The sequence below is a fragment of the Macrobrachium rosenbergii genome, chromosome 48 (assembly GCF_040412425.1).
Source record: "Macrobrachium rosenbergii isolate ZJJX-2024 chromosome 48, ASM4041242v1, whole genome shotgun sequence".
Lineage (NCBI taxonomy): Eukaryota > Metazoa > Arthropoda > Malacostraca > Decapoda > Palaemonidae > Macrobrachium > Macrobrachium rosenbergii.
In genome coordinates this window covers 70,251,255-70,277,421 of record NC_089788.1, presented here as the reverse complement: position 1 = coordinate 70,277,421, position 26,167 = coordinate 70,251,255, and the positions used below count along the sequence as shown (strand labels likewise).

At 38.2% G+C, this 26,167-nt stretch overlaps 1 protein-coding gene across 10 annotated transcripts in view; it reads right to left on the bottom strand.

Annotated features, from left to right (window-relative positions):
* Window positions 1-3,832: 3,832 nt before the first annotated feature.
* Window positions 3,833-26,167, bottom strand: part of LOC136831506 (serine/threonine-protein phosphatase 4 regulatory subunit 1-like) — a 424,185-nt gene continuing 401,850 nt past the window's right edge. For all 10 annotated transcript variants that reach the window (XM_067092038.1, XM_067092036.1, XM_067092037.1 and 7 more), the window contains 9 exons: window positions 19,265-19,419; window positions 18,367-18,507; window positions 10,215-11,055; window positions 9,148-9,255; window positions 8,328-8,738; window positions 7,965-8,135; window positions 6,856-7,239; window positions 6,249-6,525; window positions 3,833-5,510 (listed from right to left, as the gene is read on the bottom strand). In XM_067092038.1, coding sequence (XP_066948139.1) covers window positions 5,362-5,510; window positions 6,249-6,525; window positions 6,856-7,239; window positions 7,965-8,135; window positions 8,328-8,738; window positions 9,148-9,255; window positions 10,215-11,055; window positions 18,367-18,507; window positions 19,265-19,419 — 2,637 coding nt within the window. In that variant the 3' untranslated portion in view covers window positions 3,833-5,361. The remainder of the gene's footprint in view (window positions 5,511-6,248; window positions 6,526-6,855; window positions 7,240-7,964; window positions 8,136-8,327; window positions 8,739-9,147; window positions 9,256-10,214; window positions 11,056-18,366; window positions 18,508-19,264; window positions 19,420-26,167) is intronic.

Sequence of the window (26,167 nt, the reverse complement as noted above, 5' to 3'; positions counted from 1 at the left end):
AACTTGAAATGCCCGGATGGAAGTCATCTAAGTTCGGTGGGTGGCCAGGGACATTGTCCAAAATTAAGAGAATCAGCTTGACTTTGGGGATAAAATGATGGAAAAACGTCCTCAAATACAGCACGAGTCACCCAGATTTTCTTATTGGCCATCCAGATTACGGGTAGAGAACTTTGTGATATTTTTCAGTGCCCGTGGATTTGCTGCCCGATACACAAGGAGAGGTTTCGGTTTCATGTCTCCCGAACAGTTGCCACCCAGCAGTAACGTTAGGCAATCCTTCGCTGCATTTTTTCCAGAAAAAGTCTGTTTTGCTGAGGGGTATAACCTCTCTTTTTTGCTGAGGGGTATAACCTCTCTTATCTACGATTTCTTTAGTGTCTCGGGAAATTTTTTCGGCTGCTGCTTTGTCGGCGCCTCACTGCATATAGACATGATGCAAGTTGGCTCATTTTTTGAAGCATTAAAACCATCCATGACTTGCAGCAATTGTTCATCTTTAGCACTTTCACCAGCCTTAGCCTTCAAGTCATCGAAAAGGCTAAAAGAATCAGCACGAGGCTAAGCGGTAGACCTTTGTCTGGTGTTCTGTCAAGATACCCAAAAGTTTTCCATTTCTTCTACCCCACTCCCCCTTACTTAAAATTGTTGACTGCACTGGCACAGCACTTTTCATGTGCTCCATAATTTTGTCTTTGTCCTTCAAAATTGTACCATTGATCGAACAATTCATCTTATTATGGTGTGCTGTCAACCATTTTTTCACCACTTTGTAACTTCTTTATTATAGCCATTTTAGTTTCCATTAAGATGGTTTGCTGCTTTTTAATACTACCACTTTCATCAGTGGCCTCAAGCTTGCCTACCACTTTCATCAGTGGCTTGCGCTTGGCCTTGCACTTGCCATTTGCCATAATATATTAATGAATGTGGTAAATATTTATCATACGAATAAATCGCAGGACTGGAGATGAAATTTTGGCACTAGTGTAAGTACAAAGAAACTGGGTTGCATAGTGGCATCAGCTGTGGTGCTGTCCAATGTGGGTAGCAGCAGAAATTGTAACTAGGTCGAGGTAGGCCTTCACAACAAAATTTGGACTTATGGGACCCAGCCAGGAGCGCTCCAAACAAAAATTGAATTTACAAGCGCGGATGTTCGTATCTTTGAAAGTTTGTAAGTAGAGGAGTGTATTGAATTTATTGTATCGAAATGTTTAAACAGAGATATGTTATTGATAGGAAAGTTTATGGAAAATTGAACATTGAACGTTACCTTAAAAACCACATACATATGGAAGGATGATAGCTTTATATATAAAAGATGGAGTAGTAAGGAAAAGTTATTTTTATTTTCTTGCATTTAATAGTAGGCATATTAGAGGCTGGTTCAGGAAAACTACTAGTGGGGAAATAGGTTAAAAGGATTTTTTTTTGGCCTGTCAGATACAGCATATTTCATATTTGATTGGTCAGGGATTATTTAGCCTTTGAAACCCATCACCTTTAACAAATGCCAGACTAAGAAATAATGAACCTTAATATTCAAACTAATCTAACCCGTGGTTATTAAATTATATTATTCTTCAAAACATAAAGAAGGGCATACTAAAGTATTATAATCATTTTTTGAATTGACACTTGTTAGACCCCACAGATGGATGATGAATAGCCTACATGATGCAGGTTAGCATAACAGTAATACATACATATGTAAAGGCCTAGGCCTCCACCAGCAGCTTATGACAAGTTTTGGAATGAATCCGTTTTGAAAATTTTGTTAGCATTTTATCCAGTTATTAGAATAGTGAAGAGTTGTTAGTGTTTAGATAAAATTTATCTGTTATTAGAGACTCACTGGTATGATTAAAGTACTTAATAACAATAATGCCTGTGCACCAGTGCAGCCTTTTAATGAGACAGGCATAGGTATTTTTGTTTATTTAGGTACTATTCCTTGTGTGAATTTCTTGAAAGGATAATAGGTATTAGTATTCCCAGCAATTTTGTCATTTTTAACACTAATGTGGTACAGAATTTTTGGATGGCCTGATTTACTATGCAGTTTTACTGATTTGGCTTTTTATACATTGTTGATTTTTATTTTTGTTGGTGTTGAATATTGCCATTTGTATTGCATTGAATTTTGCCACATTCTTCATATTGAGAAGTTATCACTACTATCAACTGGTGATTTGCAACCAGTGGTGGAAATGCATTTTTTCCCAATCAAGATTTATAATTTTTGTAACCATGCTTTCAATTTCTGAGGTATCCTAACCAGCTTACCTTTCCCTAGATTCTAAGGCTAATTCTTGCAGTTATTCCAACAACTAAGTTGTTCCTGGGGAAATTCAAACTTGCTTTTTGTATTGGAGTTTTCCTTAGCCTGAGCTGGGATGGTCATTGAACTTAAAACAAGCTCTAGTTCTAAACTCTGTAACTGAGAACAGCTCGACCGGGAAAGTCTGTGAATCCTGTGACATGTAAAACGTCCTCCGTCTTGCTATCCTGATAAGCGATACCGCGAGCCAGCAGCAGCAACCACAACAGTTGGAATTACTGCCCCCTTATCTCTTGAGTGCACTCTTGTCACCAAGATATTTTAGATGAAGGAGCAGTGATTACTTACTCAAAAACATTAAGCTCAATAGTGATCCCATAAATACTTCATAAAAAGACTTCTAAAAATCCATAAATAGAGGCTGACACATCAACCAACACTAGCAGTTGCTCTCGGGGCTGAAGACAATCAAACCAGGCAGCAGAATCACTGATTGCTAAACCACAAGCTAAGTTGACTCATAACTGCTGAAAATTGATGTCTGCATTCTCACTGACAGTCGTATGATTGTCAGAAACTTAAGTACTAAGGGACACTGGGAGTCTTGGATGAATCAGGAACGCCCAGTGTCTGCTTGTTTATGTGCATGCAGCTTGCCTGGTACGCTTGCCTGGTTCATGAGCACACTCAGGAATGGAATGGAATATAGAATTTAGGCCAAAGGCACACTCAGACAACTCAAGTGGCTATTGGCAGACGTCTGAACCACTGGTGAGTGAATGCCTTTGCCAACCCATTTGATGTACAATAGAACTTCTTAAGATAGGACTTTCAAGGAGGAAGAAGAGAAAGTTTGATTCACTTTACACTGTCTACAAGTCTTACACTTCTTTACTGCAGTAGATGTGTTAGGGCAGGTAGGAGCATCAGAGGAGTAAGGCCAATGCTCCACAGGGGAGTGGGGGTGGGGGATCACCAAAGGTGGGAGCTGCAGTAACGTCAAACCACAAATATTTGCCACAGTCTCACCTGGGGAGTGCTTGACTTATGCATCTGGGTCAACAATGTCAAGTGGAGAATGGTCACCAAGGCCAAGTAATCCTCTTCAGAGAAACCAGTGAACATCCTTTGGCCTCCTCCCCCTGCTGCTGCTAAACCTCTCTATTGCCAAAGAAACCAGCCAAGACAGTCCAAACAGGACCTACCACTTGCAGAATAACAAAACTGGTTACACTAACACCATGGACATGAGTGGCCAAACACCCACTTGCGTTTATCAAACTTTTATAGTTCCCATTCAGATCTGCATTGAAAAAAAAAGTTATACAATTTAAAAGTTAAAAGAAGTTCCAACTTGACGATCAGTTAGAGCGCAGCAAGGCATTTTCACACCACTGCTCCCAAAGAAAATGGGCCAGCTCATGGCTTCCTCCATTTAACAACAGTTTCCAGTTCATACTAGGAATACATTATAAAAAGGTTTGCTTTACATTTCCACAGGAAGGTTTTACAGGTGCTAAAAAACTATGATGATATACTGAAACAATATTCATAATAATTTTTTATTCATACCTGTACAATATGATTAATTTACAATGAGTTTACAAGACAATGAAAATGAAAACAGTGATCAGAACCTTATATGGAGTTGTCAACAAAGTCTCATAATGGCACAAAATTTGTATCATAAATGTGATTACAAAAAATATATGGCTTTCTTACATAACATATACAGACAATTAGGAAACTTTTTGAGTGCCAAGAAGGATGTTATAGGTATACTCCGAGAGGCATCATAGATTAATATCACACATGCTCACTCGAGATTAAAGTTAAGTCCCTGTTGATTCTTGCAAAAATTGCAAAAGGTTATATCAATTGCAGGTTCTGCAATAACTGTACGATGAAGTAAACCTGAAATAATTAAGGATGGCCATGACCAAGTGCAGTGCATTGTGACTTCAACCAGCATCTTATTTGGTCCTAAGTAATTTAAATTTTAAGAGGATGAACAGAAACATAAACAAACGCAATGCGTTTAACTTTTGGGACTAAAAATTAAAAGTAAAAATTAAGCTAATTGACCTTACTTTATCAGGTATCTGTAGAACATAACTGCAAAATGCACATATCACTGGTGAGCAGTACTCAAAAATGATGGTACAAACATGGAATGGCTCTTAAAACTGATATTCTGAATTAAAATTCTGAAACAGCTAATGCAGTGCACAATTAACATTCAGTCAACTAATAAAAAGGTCCAATGAAAAGTTTATACAAGATGCTAGACAGTTATGAATAAATCTAGTTCTGACATTCATGCCTGATTCCTGATTTTCATTGTTGGCAAGTCAATCATGATAATGAAATTATACAATCACATATACATATCAGTTACAAAAGAAGCAGTTATAAATTCAAAAGAATATGATACATTATTTATATAAATACCACCCATTATCATATATGAACTTAGATTTTGAAAATACAGAAATCTAAAATTTAAAAGAATACATATTACAAGAAAATATTTACTGTGTACATTATGTGGATGAACTGACTTGTGGCTTTCTGGAGCAAGTCTAAAGGAAAATTCATCTTACCAAAGGGGAACCTACAGCCAACAATTCAGGTTCAACCACTAGATGCTCTGGATCTTTTTACATTTGTTAACAGTTCTTACCGAACTTTGAGCAGTGTAAATTGCATCAGCACAATTTACGTAATCCAAAATGATGAAAAGTTTATATAAAATATACTAAGCAACAAGGTTCAAGTTGCTACCACAATGCACAGCCTACCCATACACCTTACTATGGGTCAGTTAGACATTACTGCACCAGTCATAAGGGAAATCACGTATGCGACTTGTTATAAATATAGGAAAGAGAATTCAGAACAGCATGGTCTTCAATGTGAAACCATTTACATAAAATGAGAGTAGTTTATTTTTCTCTTAAGGTAAAATAGCAAAACATAATCAACTTGAAAAAATATTTTTTTTTTTTATATTTGCAACTGCTCAGTTATGTAAATTGGTAATAATTGTATTATACTACCTAGTCTCTAAGCCTCCATTATAAAGATGGATCCTGAGGAATCAGCGTTTCTGTACTAACAGGAAACCGAGCAAAATGCACCACATCTCTATCTTCATCTTGCTGCAATTTTTTTATAGTTTCTTGTACGCTTATGGCTGCATAATTTTCAGGATTCTGGCAGTAATCTGTGAACATCCCAAAATGAGGAAAAAATAAATGCATTACAGACTTGAGCCTAGTGATTAGCAATTCATTTTATGGAGAAAAAAAAATATATATTATTAAGGACACAAATCCAGAATCTAACATAAAATAATTTTTCCATAAGTGATAGGCGAAAAGCACGAAAGACTTGAACCTGGACAAGAACAGCAAAAGAAATAAGATAAAAAGTAAATACAGGATTTGTGACGGAAGAATAAAAAATTTAAATAATAATGTGTGCATTTCAGACACTGAATGAGGTTGACCATCACTGTACTTTACTCCATCTTTGCTCTATTTTTGTTTTTGTTGTTGAAAGCTTTCAACGATGCATTCCATGTAGCAAGTTGAAAGCTCTTGGAAAACTTTTAACCTACTGTGTGTGGCTTCACTACTGTACTGTTTTTTTTTCTTTTAATGTATAATTTTTTTTATAAAATATACTGGTATACAAAATATGTTCAGGCTAAGGCTATTTGCCTTGAGGCAAAAAGACCCTCAAGTAGTTTTGAAATGTATGCAAATATACTTTAAAAATCTACATACGAAGGGTCTTTTGTCTCTTGCAAAAGTAAAATTGCTACACTCTTGACCGAGAATCAACTTCAACAGATAAGCTACTACCCTGACAGGTATGAAAGGTCTCTGAAATGCATAATCCTTCAACACTCCTATATTACAAATAACAATAATAATGATAACAAAATAGGGATACTTACCAAGGCAATTAATATGAGTTGCCAACATTTTTGCAACAGCAATACGAACATTTGGTACTTTATCATTTGCTAACATAAGCATATCTGGCAAGAACAGTCGACACCAGTCTGATACTGGTAGAGACCTTTCTGCAACCAGCTGACCACTTAAAAATGCATAGGACTGCCTTCTTGACCATGTGGTCGACTGTGCAAATGTCTCCCTTAACTGCTGACTTAGATCCACAATGTCATCTGGGTCCCCTTCACAGCCAAGTTGTCGGACAAGTTGACACACCTGCATACAATATCCATTATCAACTTAAATGCTTCAAATTACTTTCTGTAACAAAATGTCTAGTACATGAAGTATTTCCCCTCACTTGTTCAATTTATAATCTTATGAACATTACAGGCAAAAACCCTTCTGAGAAAAGATGAAGTGGAAAAATTTCCTTTATTACATGTCATTTCAGCCTACATTAATTTAAAACCATTTAATAACAAAATTTTATCAGTTGTATCAATCTCCTGAGGCAGCAAAGAAACATGGACAGGAAAAAAGCAGAAGGCATCTCGATTACCTGAAAGCTACAAAAAATACAAAAGAACAATTTGAAGTACTTACAACATTGTAACACGTTCGTCTGATGTGTACAACTTTATCAGCCATAAGTATTAAAGCTATAGGCACCAAGTAAAGCAGGCAATCCTCAGCTGAGAACAAGTCTATGATATCAGACAGCTGAATTGCCAATTCTAATCTAAATCGCCAGTTATTTTCGTTGTCGGTGCGCAGAAACTCGTCCATGCGCGGCAGGTACTCTCTGCGATTCCTAGGTTTCAAAAGTCGAAGAAAATGTGCCAAATGTTTCAGAACACCAATCCGCACTTCATCCAAATCTTTGATAAAACCATTGAAAACTGGCACAAGGTCACTTTGCGAAATTTCTTCTCCTAATATAACAGCCAACTCATGTATGCTAAATGCCAAAGTTCGTCTAACTTTCCACTGAAAAGGAAGATATTAGGGAAATTATTATCATTACCACTGTCAATCCTCTAGCAGTTATTCACTTGACTTGCTGGCAAGCTAAAAGTAATGGCATAAAGTTCAAAGTCACACAGAAAAACTGATACAGTAACCGTACATTTGATGGTGGATTACGGTATATATATATAAAAAAAAATCTATATCTACATTATATAACTCCTCTACACATCCAAACTGACTCGCCTAAACCAAACAGCATTTCATATACAACTTTTTTTTATATATATAATGTACCTCCACATACAAAATTCATAAGTTTAAAATGAATGCAGTTATTCCTATTACGTTTATCAATATTTAATATATCTTGAAACAGTAAATACTGAAAAATTTACTTTACGCTCTTCAAGCTATATAGTTTTTGTTTGTTAAATATTTACAATATATATAAAAACTAAAATGTTCTAATATTTATCAAATGTGTATCATTTTGGATTTTTTTTTCAAACCAGTTATTTCTATTTAGTCCAGCCAAAGGCCTACAGCCTGCTGCCTCTTCATTTCACTACCTCTATCTTCATTAAAAGTGTACTGATTTTTCCATTACATTATGAATTGAAAATTTTATACTTCAAAGATGGAGAATAACATAAATTATGAGAACCTTAATTATATAATGACCAATTTCTCTTTAAAGCAGATGCTATAAAGGACATAAGTGTATCACCACCATAATCACTTACATGCATGTCTCCGGCCAATGTTTCATATGTATCTTTTAAAACTGGCCAATTTTCTCTACCCAAAGTTAATGCCACAGCTGGTAACGAATAGGCACAATGTCTTGTAAGCTCATTATCAACAGTTTCAGCTCTCATTGGGTCTGTCATGCTTATGTAATGTTCCAACAAAGTCTGAAAAAAAAAGAAGAAAAAAAGGTGTTCAGATAAATACTGTATAAAATCTTGGATTTATATTAATAATTTAGGATTTACTCTAGTTTGAGTCTGGAAAAAACAAGTGTTCATATATCAAATATATTTCGAATTTCTATTTATGGTCAGACTCAAATTTCAAGTCAAAACAAGAAAATATTCAATACTCACTTTAGGTACAATGTCTTGATTCAGACTAAATTCCGAGGACCCTGTAGAATGGTCAGTTATAGCAGAAGACATCTGTTCTGATGTTCCTGGCAACATTACATCAGGCGAGTCCATTATCCCAGCAAATGGATCACTTATCCTCTGATATAACAGAGGAGGCTGAGGAGGTAAACTTTGCCCTGAGTTTGGCATATTTACAGAACAATCACTTGGGGACACTACATCCATTTCACGTTTTTTAAGTTCAGTTACAGTTCCACCGGACATACTAACACGGGCCTGAGTGAGACGTGAGGCAAGGATTGAGGGTTGAGGATCATTCTTATGTTGAACAGATGTAACGGATGCAGCACAAACTTGGGCATAAGTAGCTTGTTGTTGGGGTCCTGTTACTCTGACAACATCTGCACTCTGTTTTGGAAATATGAATAACAAAGTGAGCTGAGCATCTTAAACATGCCTCATTACTGTAAATAATATGCAAATTGAATATATATTGATGCTTTAATGTCATACATCAGCGCACACACAATAATTAATAAAGGAAGCCTCAAATATATATATAGATGCATTAATGTCATACATCACACACAATAATTAATATTCAAATTTACTTGCATTGTATGACTGAACACAATGAATAAAAAAATTCTGATTAATACAAAGATTCAAGTTCAGAAAACTTTGCAATATACTGGCAAACTAGAGTACTTGAGAAAATAAACTTAGATAAGCAATGATCTGGACACTAACTGTGGAAGTACCATAAAACTGAAAAATGCTGTGTTAAAATCTCTATTATAAAGCAGTTTCTAGTTACCTCAGACTCCTGGTTAATTGACTTCACATCACCAGTACATTCATCATCCGCAGTACTTTCAGATGTTGTTACTCCTTCTAAAGAAGCTGCTAATGCCTCTAAATCAGCCTGTAAAATATAAATTAGTTTAGCATTGTCTCTGGATTAGATATACAATCCATCCACTTTCAAATGTACAGTAATAAAACTTATAAACTGGTAAAAAGCAAGTACAATGTACAGTATATCAAATAACTATAGCTATAATAGCATTCATGTAGTCATATGCAAAGTGTATATCACCAAACTTACTAACCAGTGTTCTCAACAAGTGACCATGAATAAGTTTCCAAACTAACTTTAATTTTAACAAAGACCATCACACGCACTAGACATAGAAAGGGTTTATACAATGTATGCACAAAGTTTATTTACAAATACAGTACTCAACATATGGAGGGAAGATCACATTATGATTGTTTATGTAACTGGGCATCATGTGAAAAATGGACCAGCAGATGGTTTCAACCCATCTTAACATTGGTTAATAATAGTGAAAATGTAAGGGAAATAAATGGCAAAAGTATTGCTGTGCACAAAATATGAATGAAACAGCACCCTACAGTACATTATTTTTTCCAGTCGCAGTTCATGGTTCATGGTAATTAAAGTATTAATGCATTGCCAATGTTGTTATAAGTTATTATATATGTAACAAACTGTTAGAAAACTGTCCTGCAGACATGACTTCTAATTAATACCATACTAGAGATGCTTACAATTGAGAAACTAAACATTCTTGTGTGACTGCTAGTTACATTCAGAAATAAGCCATTACATACCTTTAAGAAAATTTCGGCAATCAAAAGCATAAAGAAATAGAATATACTTGAAAATATTAGTCAGTGTACATGCTCACAATGAAATTTGAAAATAGAAAAGTGTGTCACCGAGAAAAATTCGGCAAATAATTTTAAACATTATAGTAACAAAAGCTAATTTCATAAAGCAAAACTCAAATGGAAAAAAAGAGAGGAATGTCTCGCTCTTCTAGCAATTACGGATGCTATATTACACAAGGAACCCACCTCAACTGTAGCACCAGGCTCCTTGTCCAACCTTGGCTGCTTTTCTTGTTGTGGGGTAGTGGTGGTCGTTGTGGTATTTGAGGATGGTGGTGAGGAGGAAGAGGAGGCAAGGGTTATGTTAGGATTTTCAGTATCAGTAGCCATGGTAAGATTCACTTGGGACTGGTAAGTTCCATTATTCTCTTGAACTTTTGCTTTGACACATACATTGGTAGTTTGTCCCATGATATCAATATCCACTTCTATTTGAGGGATGGGTAATTCAATGGGCATTATAGGTGTGCGCCAATAATTGAATGTGTTGAATGCAGGGTTGTTATCAAGATGGACGTGAAGATGACCCTCTGTACCTGACACAGTAAGGGAGTTACTCTGAGACTGGACACCATCCACAGGACTTGGGAGTGTGTTTGGGGGTATGGCTGGTACAGTGGATTGCACATTTACTTCATGTTGACTTAAGGTTGACTGCTGGGGGAATGAAGGGGATGAAGACTTTGTGGAGAGAGATGTTGAGGTACTGGTTATTGCTTCTACCTCATTACTGGAGCTGTTTTCCTCTATGCTTGCAAACAGATATGCCCTTGCTCTTCTCTCTTCTGCACTTTCGCTATGGACAGGATCAGGATTTACACTGTCACTTGGCTCATTTAATTCTTCCACATCCATGGGCTCACTTTCTAGACAATCTATTCCTGACGTCCCACCTCCGTCTGCCTCACCTTTACCATAATCTTGCTGCTCTGGAGGAGGTAAGGAATCAGAGGAAGTTTTAGCCTTTTCTTTTTTATCCTCTTCACTTTCACTATCACCTGTTTCTTGTGTACTGCAATTTTTTTCCCTGTAAGAAAGAATAAGATACAAATGTAATTAATCTCTCTTCAGTAGCTAAAGTATGACTGACACAGGCGACTGTGCTGATTTTTTCAATGGAGCTGCCTGCTGTTAAGAAAACTGACTTAATGCTGGAGGTAACACCAACACTACAATCAGTGCTACAATCAACTTCAACTACTGAATCATGAACCACTTCACACACACACACAGCTTACCACTGTGTCATCCACCTCTATCTATCATACATTCCTCCTAGATGTTTGAGCCTCCCTTCATATGTAATCCATCTATCAAACGAATTCTAGGTCTTACTTCCTAACACTTACAAATTACACTTTTCCAACAATCTGTCATCCTCATCTGCTACAGCCAAACCATCTCAAAACACCTGTGATCCATCATTTAACCTTTTCTAACATTTTCACCCCTTACACATTATCTCCTCATTTCTCACTTTTTTCACTCTTCTTATGCCTCATATACTTTAAAGTATACTATTCAACCGGCTTATCTCAACAACCTTCAACCTTTTTCTTTATTCACATTAAAAATCCACATTTCACTTCCTGAAAGAGAATTAGCTCAACAATTCCCCTTCACACATGCAAACCTTGGCTTCCATACATTATTCAATTTTTGAAAACCCAGTAACCTCTCTCAGTGAGTGTATCCTCTTTGCATATCATCATTTTATTCGTCACCACCCTCTATGGCTCAATCTTACATTTACTCATTACTTTCTCAGCTTGACTATTGATATTTACTCATAACTTTCTCATCTTGACTATCAGCTATCAGTACTGTTACCAACTGAACACATCAACCATTCCACGTTCCATCACCTGCTTCTACTGTCCATTCTGTGACTTCTCTCACCTTGCTTGATTCATAAGGGTACTGAACAGCCATACAGAAATGGCAAAGCTTGACTCGTACCCACCTAACAAGTAACTCCTCTGTCTACATCTTTTAACATACTTCATTAAAACCATTCATAACCCTCAATAACTAATCTTCTAACCAGATATTCTCAACACCTTCCATAAACACTATCTATATATTCTACACTGCCTTTTCATTTTCAAACTGACCCACACACCATATTCCTTGCATAAAATCCCCTTGCTCTTTCCATATCAATACTTGTTACCTCATACTTTCTCAAAATCCTAGAACACAGTATCTCTTTCAAAAACCCATAAATCCGGGAGCCTTTTCCATTTTAACCTTGTTAATGTCTACAACTCTCACCTCCACACTCACAACCCATAACTGTATTCACTACTTTAGATTTATTCTGAGGATCATTTACTTAAAACCTTAAAATAGTTGTTTAGGATATAGCTATAATAAAATACTATGAGGTAAATGAAGATGAAAATATTCTGTTGTCTCTTAAATGCTCAACTACTATCAACTTCAACAACTAAACTTCAGTGAAAAAACGAAAAAATGTGCTTACATCAGAGCAGTCCTCAAACCTTGAACAAACATTTTTAAGCGGTAACATTAAATTTTATAATACAGCCTCCACTATACTCACGTAAACTAAGCCACCTTCGAAATAATCAAATCAACCCTTACAAAAAAAAAAAAAAAAAAATGATGGGAAGTTTGAAATTCTCCAAACATTGCACAAATTATTTTAACATCTTCAATTACACATAGAAGCTTGATATATTTACTATAAATGCTAAATTATTAATAATTTGTATGTAAATGAAACCCATTTGCAAACGAGAAAAGAAATAATAAGCTTAACAATATTATGTCACTTAATGGATAAACTTCAAATACTGGTATGCTATGTATCTCAATACGAATTTCAAAGGTTTAAAGAAAATAAAACTAGGCCGTGCTCAATAAAAATCGTATGGTAATATGAAACTAATTAAGGTAAATGTTTTGGTGAAAATTACCCATGAACGAAAATTAATAAATGCTAAGAAAAACGTACATGGTCATGGGACACAGAAGCATCATTAGCATAATACAATATGGTGGCCATATTCAGGAAAGATTGTACTCAAAAGCAGAAAACAAATTAGACAATATTATCAAGGATGAAATCTCCTAATACAAGGAAAATGAAAAAAAACATAATGCCGAATATGTTACATATATTCGTGGACACGGTTAGGGGAATATAAAATACGGGGCTGACGACCATCGGTAGATGAAGGCGGAGGGAATATTTGCATGTTTTTGTACAACTTCGTGGGCCATGACCCTGCACCCGTAACCCCTTCCAGCTGCTGCTACCAACAGCTGTGCAGCTGTCGTCCGACCATCACCACAACTAAAATTACCGCGCTCTCCGTGGAATTCTTCGACAACATGGGCAAGAGGAAACGGGAACTGATCCCCTCGAATATCTCGCATTTTCGGCAACAACGCTGCTGCGAATTCTTGTCATAAAACTCCGTCAGTTCCTGAATCTCCAATGAATGAACATCTTGAAGTTCTTCTCGTAGAGTAGAGACGAAGGCTTGGAGAATATGGAGACCAAATGGTATAGTAAACACGTGCCCATAGCATTCAACCCCACACCCCACCCCACCCCACCCCTTCTACCTCGATATCTGCCACAAACCCTCTATAAGTCACATCCGCTCGGAACAAACGCCGTACAAAAGAGCCCGAAAAACCCCTTCCCTCCTCTACACGCAGGGGTTACTTACCTTTCCAACTAATATGGAAAATATGACACAATTTTAGCAGCGCTCAATCTCAAATTATCAACACACAACAAGTAATAAAAAAAAACACTAAATACAGTTTTGGACATTTCAATACTGAATTACTTCCTTTCCAATCCTCTGCAAACATACAAGACGTGAAAGTATATTACATAAGAATAAGAATAAAATTAAGTAATTACTGTCACGTGAATATCGTACACACGCAACTTAGACCGCAATAATTAATAAAATACTTTTGTGTGTCTACTTATTAAGTCTTCACCATTTCCTTTGCACGTTAGGTTAACACAATGTTGGAATACGACGAAGTATATAAAAAACACCGTTCTAGTTTAAATATTACAATAATTTAGAAAAAACATTACTCTAGAAAATCACAACCGTTGCAGCGTTATTTTCTGGTCGATATATAAATCACAAATCAACTAAAACTGTTGAGAACAACACAAAAGAATAAGAAAAGAATAAACGAACTGCAAACACAAAGGTCCTAAAGAATACAGCCACGTGCTTATGAAGTTACGTGAAGCCTGCCATTTGGTTCAAAACACACGCTATATTTATCCATAAAAATAAAGACATACGGATAAACTTTAAAGATTAGGCAGGCAGGCAGCAGAAGCCATGGGCGCAAGCCAGCGAACAATGCAAAAGGAAATGAAATACTTAATGACCTTAAATAACATGCTATTTCCCTCCTGTGGCTCGGGTAAAACCAACAAATGGTTAACCCACGCTTTCCTGTGGGATATCTATCTAGCTGTTGACTTTTCCATTGGATATACCATTGTCCTCCTATCACACACCACGCTTTGTCCATCAGACTTAATCGTGGCAGCTTCTAACCGCAATAAGCAAACCAGCGCATACACCGATTTCCCGTGACCATACATCACCAACTTCATCGGTATGATGTACAAAACTTAGACCTGACGGATATAAAATTCGCCCATAAAATCGTCTGCTTAATCGGGAAAATATAATAGAAGAAATATGACACTTTCATGTCGTCTGAATATTAAGAACAACTCTACTAGTTTATAAAATAATAACTTGCATATAGGCGATTCAAACAGGCCCTTAGCGGCAATTTATCTGGAAGAATACGCATACATCGATTCGCATTTCCTCTACTAATAAATGAGGTGACAACGGAGCTATACGCGCAATTACATAATGCAGACAAGAAACTGAAATGACCACCCACAAAGTTCTCCATCTAGTACAAAAGTGTTACTTGTGATACATATGGAAGACGAGGAAAGAAGGCCCGTGCATAATCACCCATCGGAACAGACAGAGAAAAGGAAACGAACAGCTGTAATTATAACAGGAACTTCCTCCTCCCCTATCCCAACGCCATTCCAGCCTCTCTCTCTCTCTTTCTCTCTCTCATTGGAACAGCTGTTGGTGTTTTCAAATCCCTCTGTGTGAATCTGACTTTCCAGTTACCATTGAATTCTACTGAAAATCATGTAAATCATGTAAAGTCTAACTATTCCTTCGTTGTCAAGGGGCTGCAAAAAACACTCAATTATGCTGAATAGCAGAAGCGAAAAAATAAAATGTATTAGCACTGTCATTACGGTGAACGGCCAAAAAGGATAGTGTTCTTATCACTATACAAAATCAGAACACCAATTTTTCCTTACGCCTATCAATAATGCTTACCGTTATGTGTAACGTGTATTCAGCACCGAAACTACGGAATCGTCTAGTCTTTTACTTTGTCCCGTAAAACAGAAAATAATAAAGCATCTTTTATAGCACAAGATAAGCGTACTCAAGGACACGCTTGACTGTTCACTGTAGACGATGTTGAAAGTAACAAATCGGGAGAAAAATGAAATATAACCAGACAATTAATACATATGAACAGTTAAAATACGTCTTCAAGTAAAACGGAGATTAGGATAATTAACAAAACAACTGAAAACGATCTAGAATCAGAAAACTTGCACAGACTTCCTGATGCCAACTCCACTCCTCCCACCCAGCCTTCTCCTCCTCCTCCTCCTCCTCCTTTCCATCAGCCCCTCCCTTTCTATACCATTCCTTGGTTACCATGCCTAAGTGAATGGGGCCCCAAAAATAGACACCAACCACCACAACCACAATCACCTTCTCCTCCTCCTCCTCCCCCCCACGACATCAACATCAACCCCCTGCGACGACGATGGCTCCTCCTTCCTTCCTTCCCCCCTTCTTCTCGTGGTTTGTCTAATGCTGCTGCTGCTATACCGGCTCGTCGTCATCCGTCGCCCTGCTTCTTATTTTTATAATACCTTTACAGGTGTGAATTGTCAGGCGACGAAGAAATAGTAATGAAGACTAGCTTCTCGTTAGAATTTGCGATATTCGAGTCACTTCTAAACACCAATGCATTGCAGTGTCAAAAACTGACTACTTACTGAAGTTCCTGTAGCACACAGTGCCAATCATTGGTCATATTTACTGGAAAATGCTTCTTTCTTTCTTCTACGTCGTTCTAGAAATTACATAAAATACATTTCCACTGTTGTCGCTTAAAATAGAAACAACAACTTGCCAAACAGATTTTCACACGGCAGAATGCCCACATGAAAAAAAAAATCTTAGAAGAATCAAAGTAAATACCCCCAAAAACCAAATATATGCATATATAAACTCGAGAAAGGAACACTACGCAAGTTATGGCAAAGGGACATTAAAGTAAAATTAAAACCACTGTAAGCATTAATAATAATATCCATAATTCCGATCCCAAAGCCGCCAGCTAACATGTACTAAAACAGATATACTGTAAACAACGCAATTCCCCTCACCTACGCACCTAGCTAGAGATTAAGTAGTGCGTGTGTGTGTGTGTGCGCGTGTGTGGGTACGTGTGTAGTTTTACGCAGCATATACAGTAGTATGTTTATGTACAGAGTACACAGACTTTTCACTCTTGACGTATGCAGAGTATATTATCTTAGGCCCACAACCCACCTTTCCAATATGAACACAACCCCGACATCCTGTTCTTTCTTTCCTTCCCATGTGGGTGCTTATCTCACACCACCCGCCCCCAACCCCCTTCCACAATTTCTTTCACCCTCCCTTTCCTTTCCTGCCCTTCAAGTCGCCTCGTGGCCTTCCTAAAAGTAAACTTCCGGCGTAACCTATAGCATTAGCCTGAACCACACGCGCCCTCATGGAAAAACGTATTGGAGGGATCGAGGTAGGGTGGAAAAAAGGGCACAATGACACCTTAAACCAACTATATGGTCCCACGCACATGTACGTACGGGGCAAGTCAATGATGTACTGTCAGGAAAATATGGGGAAGGGGCTTTCACTGGGATACTAAACTTGTACACAAAACTTACATTATAATGAAACACTGAATACCACGCATCTTCTACCATCAGCACTACAATGTGGCCATCCTATATGCTACACTATATTCGCCAACGTTTTAAGATATCCCAGGACATGTTTTTTAACTGCCACGTCTAATAATCAAATCTGACACAAAGCCATACACTACGCAAACGCACTTTTCCGACGTTATGCATAAACTAATTATACATGTGCCGTACCTACTTATTAACCGTGGTGGTACTTAGTACGGCTCATTTAGTGCAAAAGACGTTGAAGATCAGTAGGTCGAGACGGCCGTCAGGCCTTCGGAAGATTACTTACAGAGGAGGGCAACACAACGTCCCGTGTAATCGCTTCCGTAAATAAAGTACCGCGGAACGAAAATGAGATATCTCCAAGTCTCTCTTCCCAGCATCTTCCTCCAACCTTACGGCGAAGGCAAAACAGCCCACTTAGGCCTAGCCAATAGTGCCATTACCCTGCCTCACATCTGCAAACTGTTAGCTTGCTTATTCTGAAGATGCGATCCCGAAGGGAAGGAACACCGCCCTAAATTTCAAGACGTATATCAAAATGAGCCTTACCGAAAATCACTTTAAAATACCACATCTTATTTCCAAACAAGGTAACATGCCCTTCAATACAAGTTAATAAATGTCTGTGTGCAGCATGCGTATGAGTGCGATATATATATATATATATATATATATATATATATATATATATATATATATATATATATATATATATATATATATATATAAAAAATGTGTGTGTAACAAGACGAATCAAGACAACCGACCCCTTAACTTGAGGTTAACTGTGGGTATGAAGACTGTTATGTATTGGTGCACATTGTCAAGATTCTGTACAATTACACGGGCCGCACGGAAGCGTACACACAACTGTCTAATTCCAGGATATTTTCAAGAAATTGCAACATATAATTTACCTCTCAGACTCAAAGCGTCTTATATTTATAGATATCGCCGAGTAATTCACTAATATAGCTAGAGGAGTTGAAACAAACATACATGGTTAGGCTACGCTCTAGTAAACACATCCACTCTCAATCTCACCTGTGGCATTAATCAATACGTATTTTAGGAGTTAACAGGACCAAATAAAAATTACGCTAACTAGGGTAGGATTTGCGATGCTAGTTTACTAACATCTGGCTTTATTATTTATCCCACATAAAAGACGCGCGCGCTTTCATTGACCCGGTCCATTCACGAAGCCATACAGAACACTTGTACAATACTCACTTTTGAAGGTAGGAGCTGGGGATCTGAGGCGTACCGATGACCAAGACGCCGTCCTCATTGTAGTGCAATCCTGTAACGGACGCATCTGCAAAAGTACTGATGAAAGGACCAAGGTTCTGAAACGCCGCTACACGCACCCACCTGAAGAGGAAAACATAACGCTCTTATTTGCAACGTCCAAATACACATTCGAGCGCGAGCTTACATGTCCTAATCTGAGCTGAATAATAATCATTACTGAAAACCACTATGAAAATTTACTACCGCACTGCAATCCGGAGGAACCATATTTCTTATTTATATAGCCAGTCTTAAGCGAGTCGAATAATAAATATACTTTAGTCGTGTGCTTGAGGTTACCTTATAGTCACAACCTTGTGTCTGTACGAGAGAGATAAATATCATTATGTTTACTAAGTAAGAGCAAGGATAACCCAGCCACTACAGAACTATCATGAAATTTTATCAGGAAATGTGCAAAGTTGCACGGAATGAATATAAACACTTTGTTTTAATTATGAAATCTAATCTTGGCTAGCAACACCACGAAAGTAGTAATTTAAACCAGAAGAAAAATAGATTATGCGCGTTACTTTCTTGTTAAAATTACGACAAGAATTTAATTTGTTCACTTGATATACAAAACTACTACGAGAATCTAATTTGTTCGACTTGTTCACTCGATGTGGAGGAAGCTTTTCATATGCCTTACGTCTACTGTTTGTTTATTGTACAATATCTAAATGGGGATTGAAAAAATCTATTTTCATTCACAGTAAGCATATATGTCTAAGAACCTAGCAGAGCTAAATAAGTGGTAAATTAATATTCAGCGGATCCTACAATCATTCGTCGATGGTAGCAAAGCAGGGAAAGACCCACAATCCTTTCTCCTTACCTGCTCTGGTCTGTGAGCAAAGAGACGAAAACTGGTGATAATTTGTTTTTTCTGGTCTCTAGCGAACATGCACAAGAGACGCCCATGAAGACTTCTGCACAAGCTTTGCGAACTCCCCACACGCCGTCCTCGCATAAGCACACGAATTTTGAAACCTGGAAAAAAATAGAAGAAAAGATCGTTGAAAATTAACATAATGCCCTTGTATATACTGTGGTCAGCTATGCTATGCCTTGTCTAATATGCAAGACAACAGAGAAATTTACTGCATTTCCTGAATGTTAAAAAAAAAAAAAAAAAAAAAAAAAAAAAAAAAAAAAAAAAACCTAAAAGCCACCCAACAGGTTCTTTCTCAAATGGGAAAATGAATGTCAAGGCTGCTGAATGGCAGGAAATACCATTCGACATGTGAGATTCATCGACATATGATATCATAATTATATGTCAGGAAAAGTAAATTGTGATTGTGCTTAATGGGAAAGGGAAGAGTATAGTAAATGTGAGGGGAAAAAATTAGAGGTGTCTTAAAGACACCTGAAATCAATTCACAGCTGCCAAAAATTATATGGCTTCTAAAATATATTTATGTATACATCTATAGCCCGACTTCCCTTATTTTAAAAATTCAGGGTTACCAGAACGCATAATAATCAAATAAACATGATGCACTATTTTTTCCTTGGAGCACACACACACACAGCAACTACACTACTGAAGCGAAACCCAAATCCAAATCTGAAGATTGATTAAGATTTATCTGGCGTTGCTAATGGTTGAAGTGGCCGTGATAGCACACATTAGAGTAATCTGAAAGACGATTGTGGCAATAAGAGCAAGGCCAAGCCGACCCAGTACCGCAACAGCTATGGATTATACATAAGAAAATACGAGTACAAATGAGGTACCTCGTTGATCCTGGACGTACTTTTGAGACCTTCACTGTTTCTAGTTTTGACTACCGACAAATTCTCGCTTAACAAAGTATTATATTGTGATTAGACAACTATTACTGCATCATTCTAACGGTCTCATATGGAACTTGCATTACTAATTTTCAGTATCCAAACGCGATCTTAATCTGTCAGGAATGAATGACTTAGCTACGCATGATTGTCTTGATATGCAATAACTTCTTAGCTATCAACCTCATGCTTTTGTCTTGATTATCTTTATTACTCTGTTTTCTATCTTCCATATGTAGCCATTCTAATGAAGCTTGTTTTATAGTCATGTTCCATAATAATGTGAGTATAAAATGTAATAATACCACTCAAATGTTTCTAGGCTAAAAATTATAGAAGTGTTTCGGTGCCTACTTAGTTACGCTCTTTGTAGAGATGTCAATATTAACTTTTCCAAATTTGTAAGCATTATCCTTCAGACTTGCAGCCAATAATAACCGGTATACAGGTCCCATATCAACCCAGTTTCAGATTTCTACCAACAGGGAACAGAGACTAACTGTTAAGTATAGTAAAGAGAAGCTGCTGGATATTATCGCCATTACCCTTTGTAATTACAGTACCCACCATTCCTATTAAAAGCAATCCGAATACCATTTCCAAACAAAGAAGATAGTGCACATAATCCCCAACCCACAACGAACCCTATTACAACGGGAGTTGTACGTTCGTGCGTATGCGCAGGCGCAAGAGGATACCACGGTAAGGTCTCTACTATGAATACGACAATCAACATAATTCAGGAACGGCGCTTAACAGTCATAATCGGTTTATAGTGGGATGAAATCTCTAGTGACGTCAGTTTTGCACAATACAAGCTTGCATCAACAATGCATTATTGTAAGATTCGCGCAATGGCTCCGCTCTTTTTAACAGAACTTTGTTTCTCTTCCTGCTTTCTCCACGCCAGACTATCACACCCTAAGAGGGGAGGGGAGGGGAGGGGAGTCCTGCACTTCCTTCGGGGTAAACCCCCTTCCATTTCCTTCCCGTTCTTTCTTCTTTCCTTCTCGCCTAGTCTAGACAAAACACTAGATTGTAACTTCTTGAAATGAAATTATATGGTTTGACCAAAGCATATCCACTGATCGACCGCTTCAATCGCATCACCTTCAATCTTCGCAATTCATTATTTCCCCTACGTCTATACAGGTGTGTATATCGCCTTTTCTGGGCGTTCTTCCCCATCTGTGTTCTCATCCTAACGCTGAATGCACTTTGGGCTGGTACCGACTTGGGGCGGGAATCTGCTTAAGTTCGCTATGTTTAGTTAGTTCAGGATAGGCTACGAAAACTAACATCAATGCCTAACCCGTCCCTACCCACGCCCACTCCCCCATAATGCAGTCGATTCCATCTTTCAGGGCCGCTTAACTTCATGCAAGACACCACCAAACAAAATCAACGCTGTCTCCTGTACCATATCAACAGGTTTATGGTTCTAAAGTTGAGTAATAGAGATTAGGATCCCGAGGTAGAGAGAGAGCGAGCGCTTAGGAATTAAGACTTGATCCCAAAGACTAAGTTTGTCCGCCTTTAGTTAAACACCTTAGGAGTTTAAAGCACTGCGTGTAAATTACGTTAAACAAGCATAATGCAGATTCATCCGCACCAGAGAGAGAGAGAGAGAGAGAGAGAGAGAGAGAGAGAGAGAGAGAGAGAGAGAGAGAGAGAGAGAGAGAGAGAGAATTTAAAAATTACTTTATTACTGGCTAATATAAGTATATGGAAAATTCTTGATGCTCGGTAATTTCAGCCTCAACAATATGTAAATGTACTCTACAATATGATACTCAATGAATTTATACTCTTGTCACTACTCCGTTTAACTTCTCATCGTCTTCAATAAAAATGCCTCCAAAGGTTCGTGGTCTTCAGTTTACTCTCTAATGCACTTTTCACATTCACACGCTCCTCTGCATTCAACCTTATGCTCATTCTTCTTCTACTACTACTACTACTACAAACACTGATGCATCTGTGGCCATTTTCAGCAACAGCTTTCTCTCACACTTCAGTACCTAATCACAAATTCCTGATCAACATTCGACCATTATTTACAAAATGAACATATCTCTACACGAATAATCCAATACTTATATTAATGTAACACTATTACCTCCTTTCAATACGCTGCCAAGAGGGTATTAATTTTAAAACACTGCGGTTTAAACTCTCTCTCTCTCTCTCTCTCTCTCTCTCTCTCTCTCTCTCTCTCTCTCTCTCTCTCTCAAAAAAAAAAAAAAAAAAAAAAAAAAAAAAACCACACACCTACCTATATTTTCCGTCTAATTCACGACGAAAGCTGATAAATACAAAATCTGAAATACCAGAGATGCCAACGCCGATTTTGAGGGTCATCCTCAATCTCTATTTCGAGATTCAAGAGTTTGAACACGTTGATTATTATGGTCTTTTAGTTGTTGACTAAATAAAAAATTTCAAAATAAGCATAAAGGGGATGTGTGTTAATTCAAATAAGATTACAATGAAGAAATAAATGTGCTCACAGGTTTAAACCACTGCTGATTATGCTTCTACCCTGTATTATTTCAAATGCCGGGAAAACTGTATTGTAAGTCTTTTGCTTCGAAAACAACACACGTAGCTCATTCTATAACAATACGAAGTGTGTGTGTGTGTGTGTGTGTGTGTGTGTGTGTGTGTGTGTGTGTGTGTGTGTGTGTGTGTGTGTGTGTGTGTGTGTGTGTGTGTGTGTGTGAGAGAGAGAGAGAGAGAGAGAGAGAGAGAGAGAGAGAGAGAGAGAGAGAGAGAGAGAGAGAGAGAGAGAAATTCACACTTCTCATACGACTTTATCAGCAATAATGGGACCCAGCAACAGGCACAGAAATACACCGCGCATGAATATTTACGTAACTAGTAACATATAATGCATTCACGATGAAAAAAAAATAAATAAATAAAAGCCGTGCACACACACAACGAGCCTCTCTCTCTCTCTCTCTCTCGTCTATGTGATAACAAACAGAGAACCTTCCCATATCAAGAAGTGCTACAACACTGGTGTTACTCTGAACCTCCAGGGGTGGATTATTGCGACCTCTCATTGTACTGCGGCTTTAATCCCCCGCCCCCCACAACCCCTCTCCTCCTCCTCCTTCGGTAAATGAGGAATCCGGCAGGAAGCAACGACAATTAGGTAAACAGAACAAAATAAATTCAGTGTCACAACGCCAGTATGGTCGTGTTTTCTTATGGCCAACGCCAGGTTGTTTGAAATTCGCATAAAATACACGGAAGACTCATTTCCAAAATCTGGTCAAGATTAAAACTCCCAATATTCCACTTATACGGACAACTTAAGTCCTTTTAATTTTTTCAAGAAATGTAACTCACAGATCACTTTTGCCTTTACATGCCGTTCGAGATTCGCGAGGGTAAGAGCAGACAAAATAAACAATAGCTACAAGTATCTCAATAATAATCGCTTGCAATCTGCTGCATTGAAGGAGTTCTTGCCTAATAAGAACTTATCTCTGAGATGTTTAAATTCAACAGAACATCGACAGAACTCGCCAAAGAAAGATTATTTACATTAAACCTGCCTAACTTTGGTTCTTTTAAAAAGACAGATTTAAAATTCACTGTGACGAAACATATAACCACCTGCGAGAGAGAGAGAGAAAGAGAGAGAGAGAGAGAGAGAGAGAGAGAGAGAGAGAGAGAGAGAGAGAGAGAGAGAGAGAGAGAATTTACTGTTAATATCAATAAATGTCTCATGGCAGGGTGCGATGCAACCCGTATGCACGAACACAATAGGGAAATAGAGTCAAGCGCTTACCGGGATCAATATCAGAGAAAAAGTCACATACTCTTATGAGCACACATTACTATTCATCAGAGAGAGAGAGAGAGAGAGAGAGAGAGAGAGAGAGAGAGAGAGAGAGAGAGAGAGTGCTCGTACAACCTCACCCCCTTTTCCCTCCACCCGAGAACAGAGGGGCGAAGGGAGGAGGGAGTGGGGGGAGACGACGTAGCTTTGATGCAACTACAGCTTTCGCCTCCCCCCCGCCCCCGTCTCTCTCTCTCTCTCTTTCTCTCTCTCTCCCTACTTCACTCTACCTGTTTGGACATACACGAGACACGTAGAGAGAGAGGAAAATGAAAGCAATCTAAAAGACGAAATATAGATCGAAACAGAGAGAATGACTCCAAAATTAAGAAAAAGAATGGAATTAATGAAGGAACAATAGCAGCAGCGCGCGTTTTATTCTAAAAACTGTCTTTGGAGCGATCATAGGTGGTAGTAGTAGTAGTAGAAGAAGAATGCACCGTAGTGAGGACGCAGGAAAGCGTAAATTAATGGTAAGAAGTGGAAGCAGCAAAAGAGAGGAGAGCATAATGGAGGTAAGGAGTAGTAGAGGCAGATGAGGGAGAACTCACGGCGGGGGGAGAGAAAGAGGGGAACTAACGAGAGAGAGAGAGAGAGAGAGAGAGAGAGAGACGTATGATGGATCAATACAGCTACTTGAGTGTACCACCACACACATGCGCCCAATATACATACATACACACACACACACCCGAAGACTCCCTCTCTCGCCACCCCAAGTCCCTCCCCCCCACTCCCCTCTCCTCGTCGGTGGCCCCCCTAAGTCATCACTCCCCTTCTAATAGAACCCCTTGGGCTCCCTCCTCCTTTCTCCCCTTTTTCCTCCTGCTTTTCTCCCTTTCCCCTCCAGCGCCCTACGTCGTAGTAATCCACGACTCACTCCAACACCATCCCCTCCTCCTCCTCCTCCTCCTCCACTCCGTCCATTGTTCTCTCTCAGTTCTCTACCACAACTCTCCTCCATCCCTTTGCACACGACGTACTACCACCACCCTTTCTCCGAAACGCATCTATTAAAGAAAAGTCCCGTTCTTTCGTTCACTTCATTCATCATGGAAGCCATCATGCTCAAAAATCCACCTTACGAGAGAGAGAGAGAGAGAGAGAGAGAGAGAGAGAGAGAGAGAACGCATATGCGTTGACATGCGCCACAGGAAAAGTACCAAGAGAACGCATTCAATGTCAAGGTTGACAACGATTGGTTGGGTCACAACCAAAACACTACTGGCCTTAACACTGAGAAAACATTTCCCCTCGTCTCTGCTCTCGCTCCTACTACTACTACAACTCCTCCTCCTACTACTATTACCAACATCACTATTACTATGACTACAACTACTATTACTACTACTCCTACTACTAGTCCCTTCAACCAAAACACTCCCTCTCTCGCAACAGACTTCCCGCTGCAAAATCAAAACAACGCAAGGCCACACTACCTCCTGCTTTACTTAGCAACGGGGCAGCCGATCTGAAAGAACTTGATGCGGAACATTACATCAATTATTATGAGAGAGAGAGAGAGAGAGAGAGAGAGAGAGAGAGAGAGAGAGAGAGAGAGAGAGAGAGAGAGAGAGAGAGAGACTCCCAGCGATGACATACTGCCAGGAACCGTACATGCATTGAGAAATTAAACTGAGTGGGATATATTAAATGGTATGTAATCTCAACTACAGTTCAACTTCAACTAACATAAAAGATGGAAATAAATTAGGGCACACGTACTTTTTCTTGAACCTTAAAATACCCAACATATGCAAATCAATAACGTGCGTCCTTTTCCCCCCCAACCTATCTTTGTTGCCAAAGTGCAAAGTTATCTTACAATGAACGCTAGCTTTCAATTTAACGACAATAATATATACCATTGTATAAGCTACTGGTATTTTTCTTTTTAAACTGACTATTCAACACCTATCAAGGTTCTCTATCCCTTCCCGACTACATATTATGCAAATAAGTAAAACTGTAACTTACGAATCTCTCTGTTAGGTAAACAGTATCAACCATCTACGATTACTGGCTGGACGTCTGCATACTATGCAGATATGAATACGGTAGGTAAATGAAGTAGGATAAGCACTACTC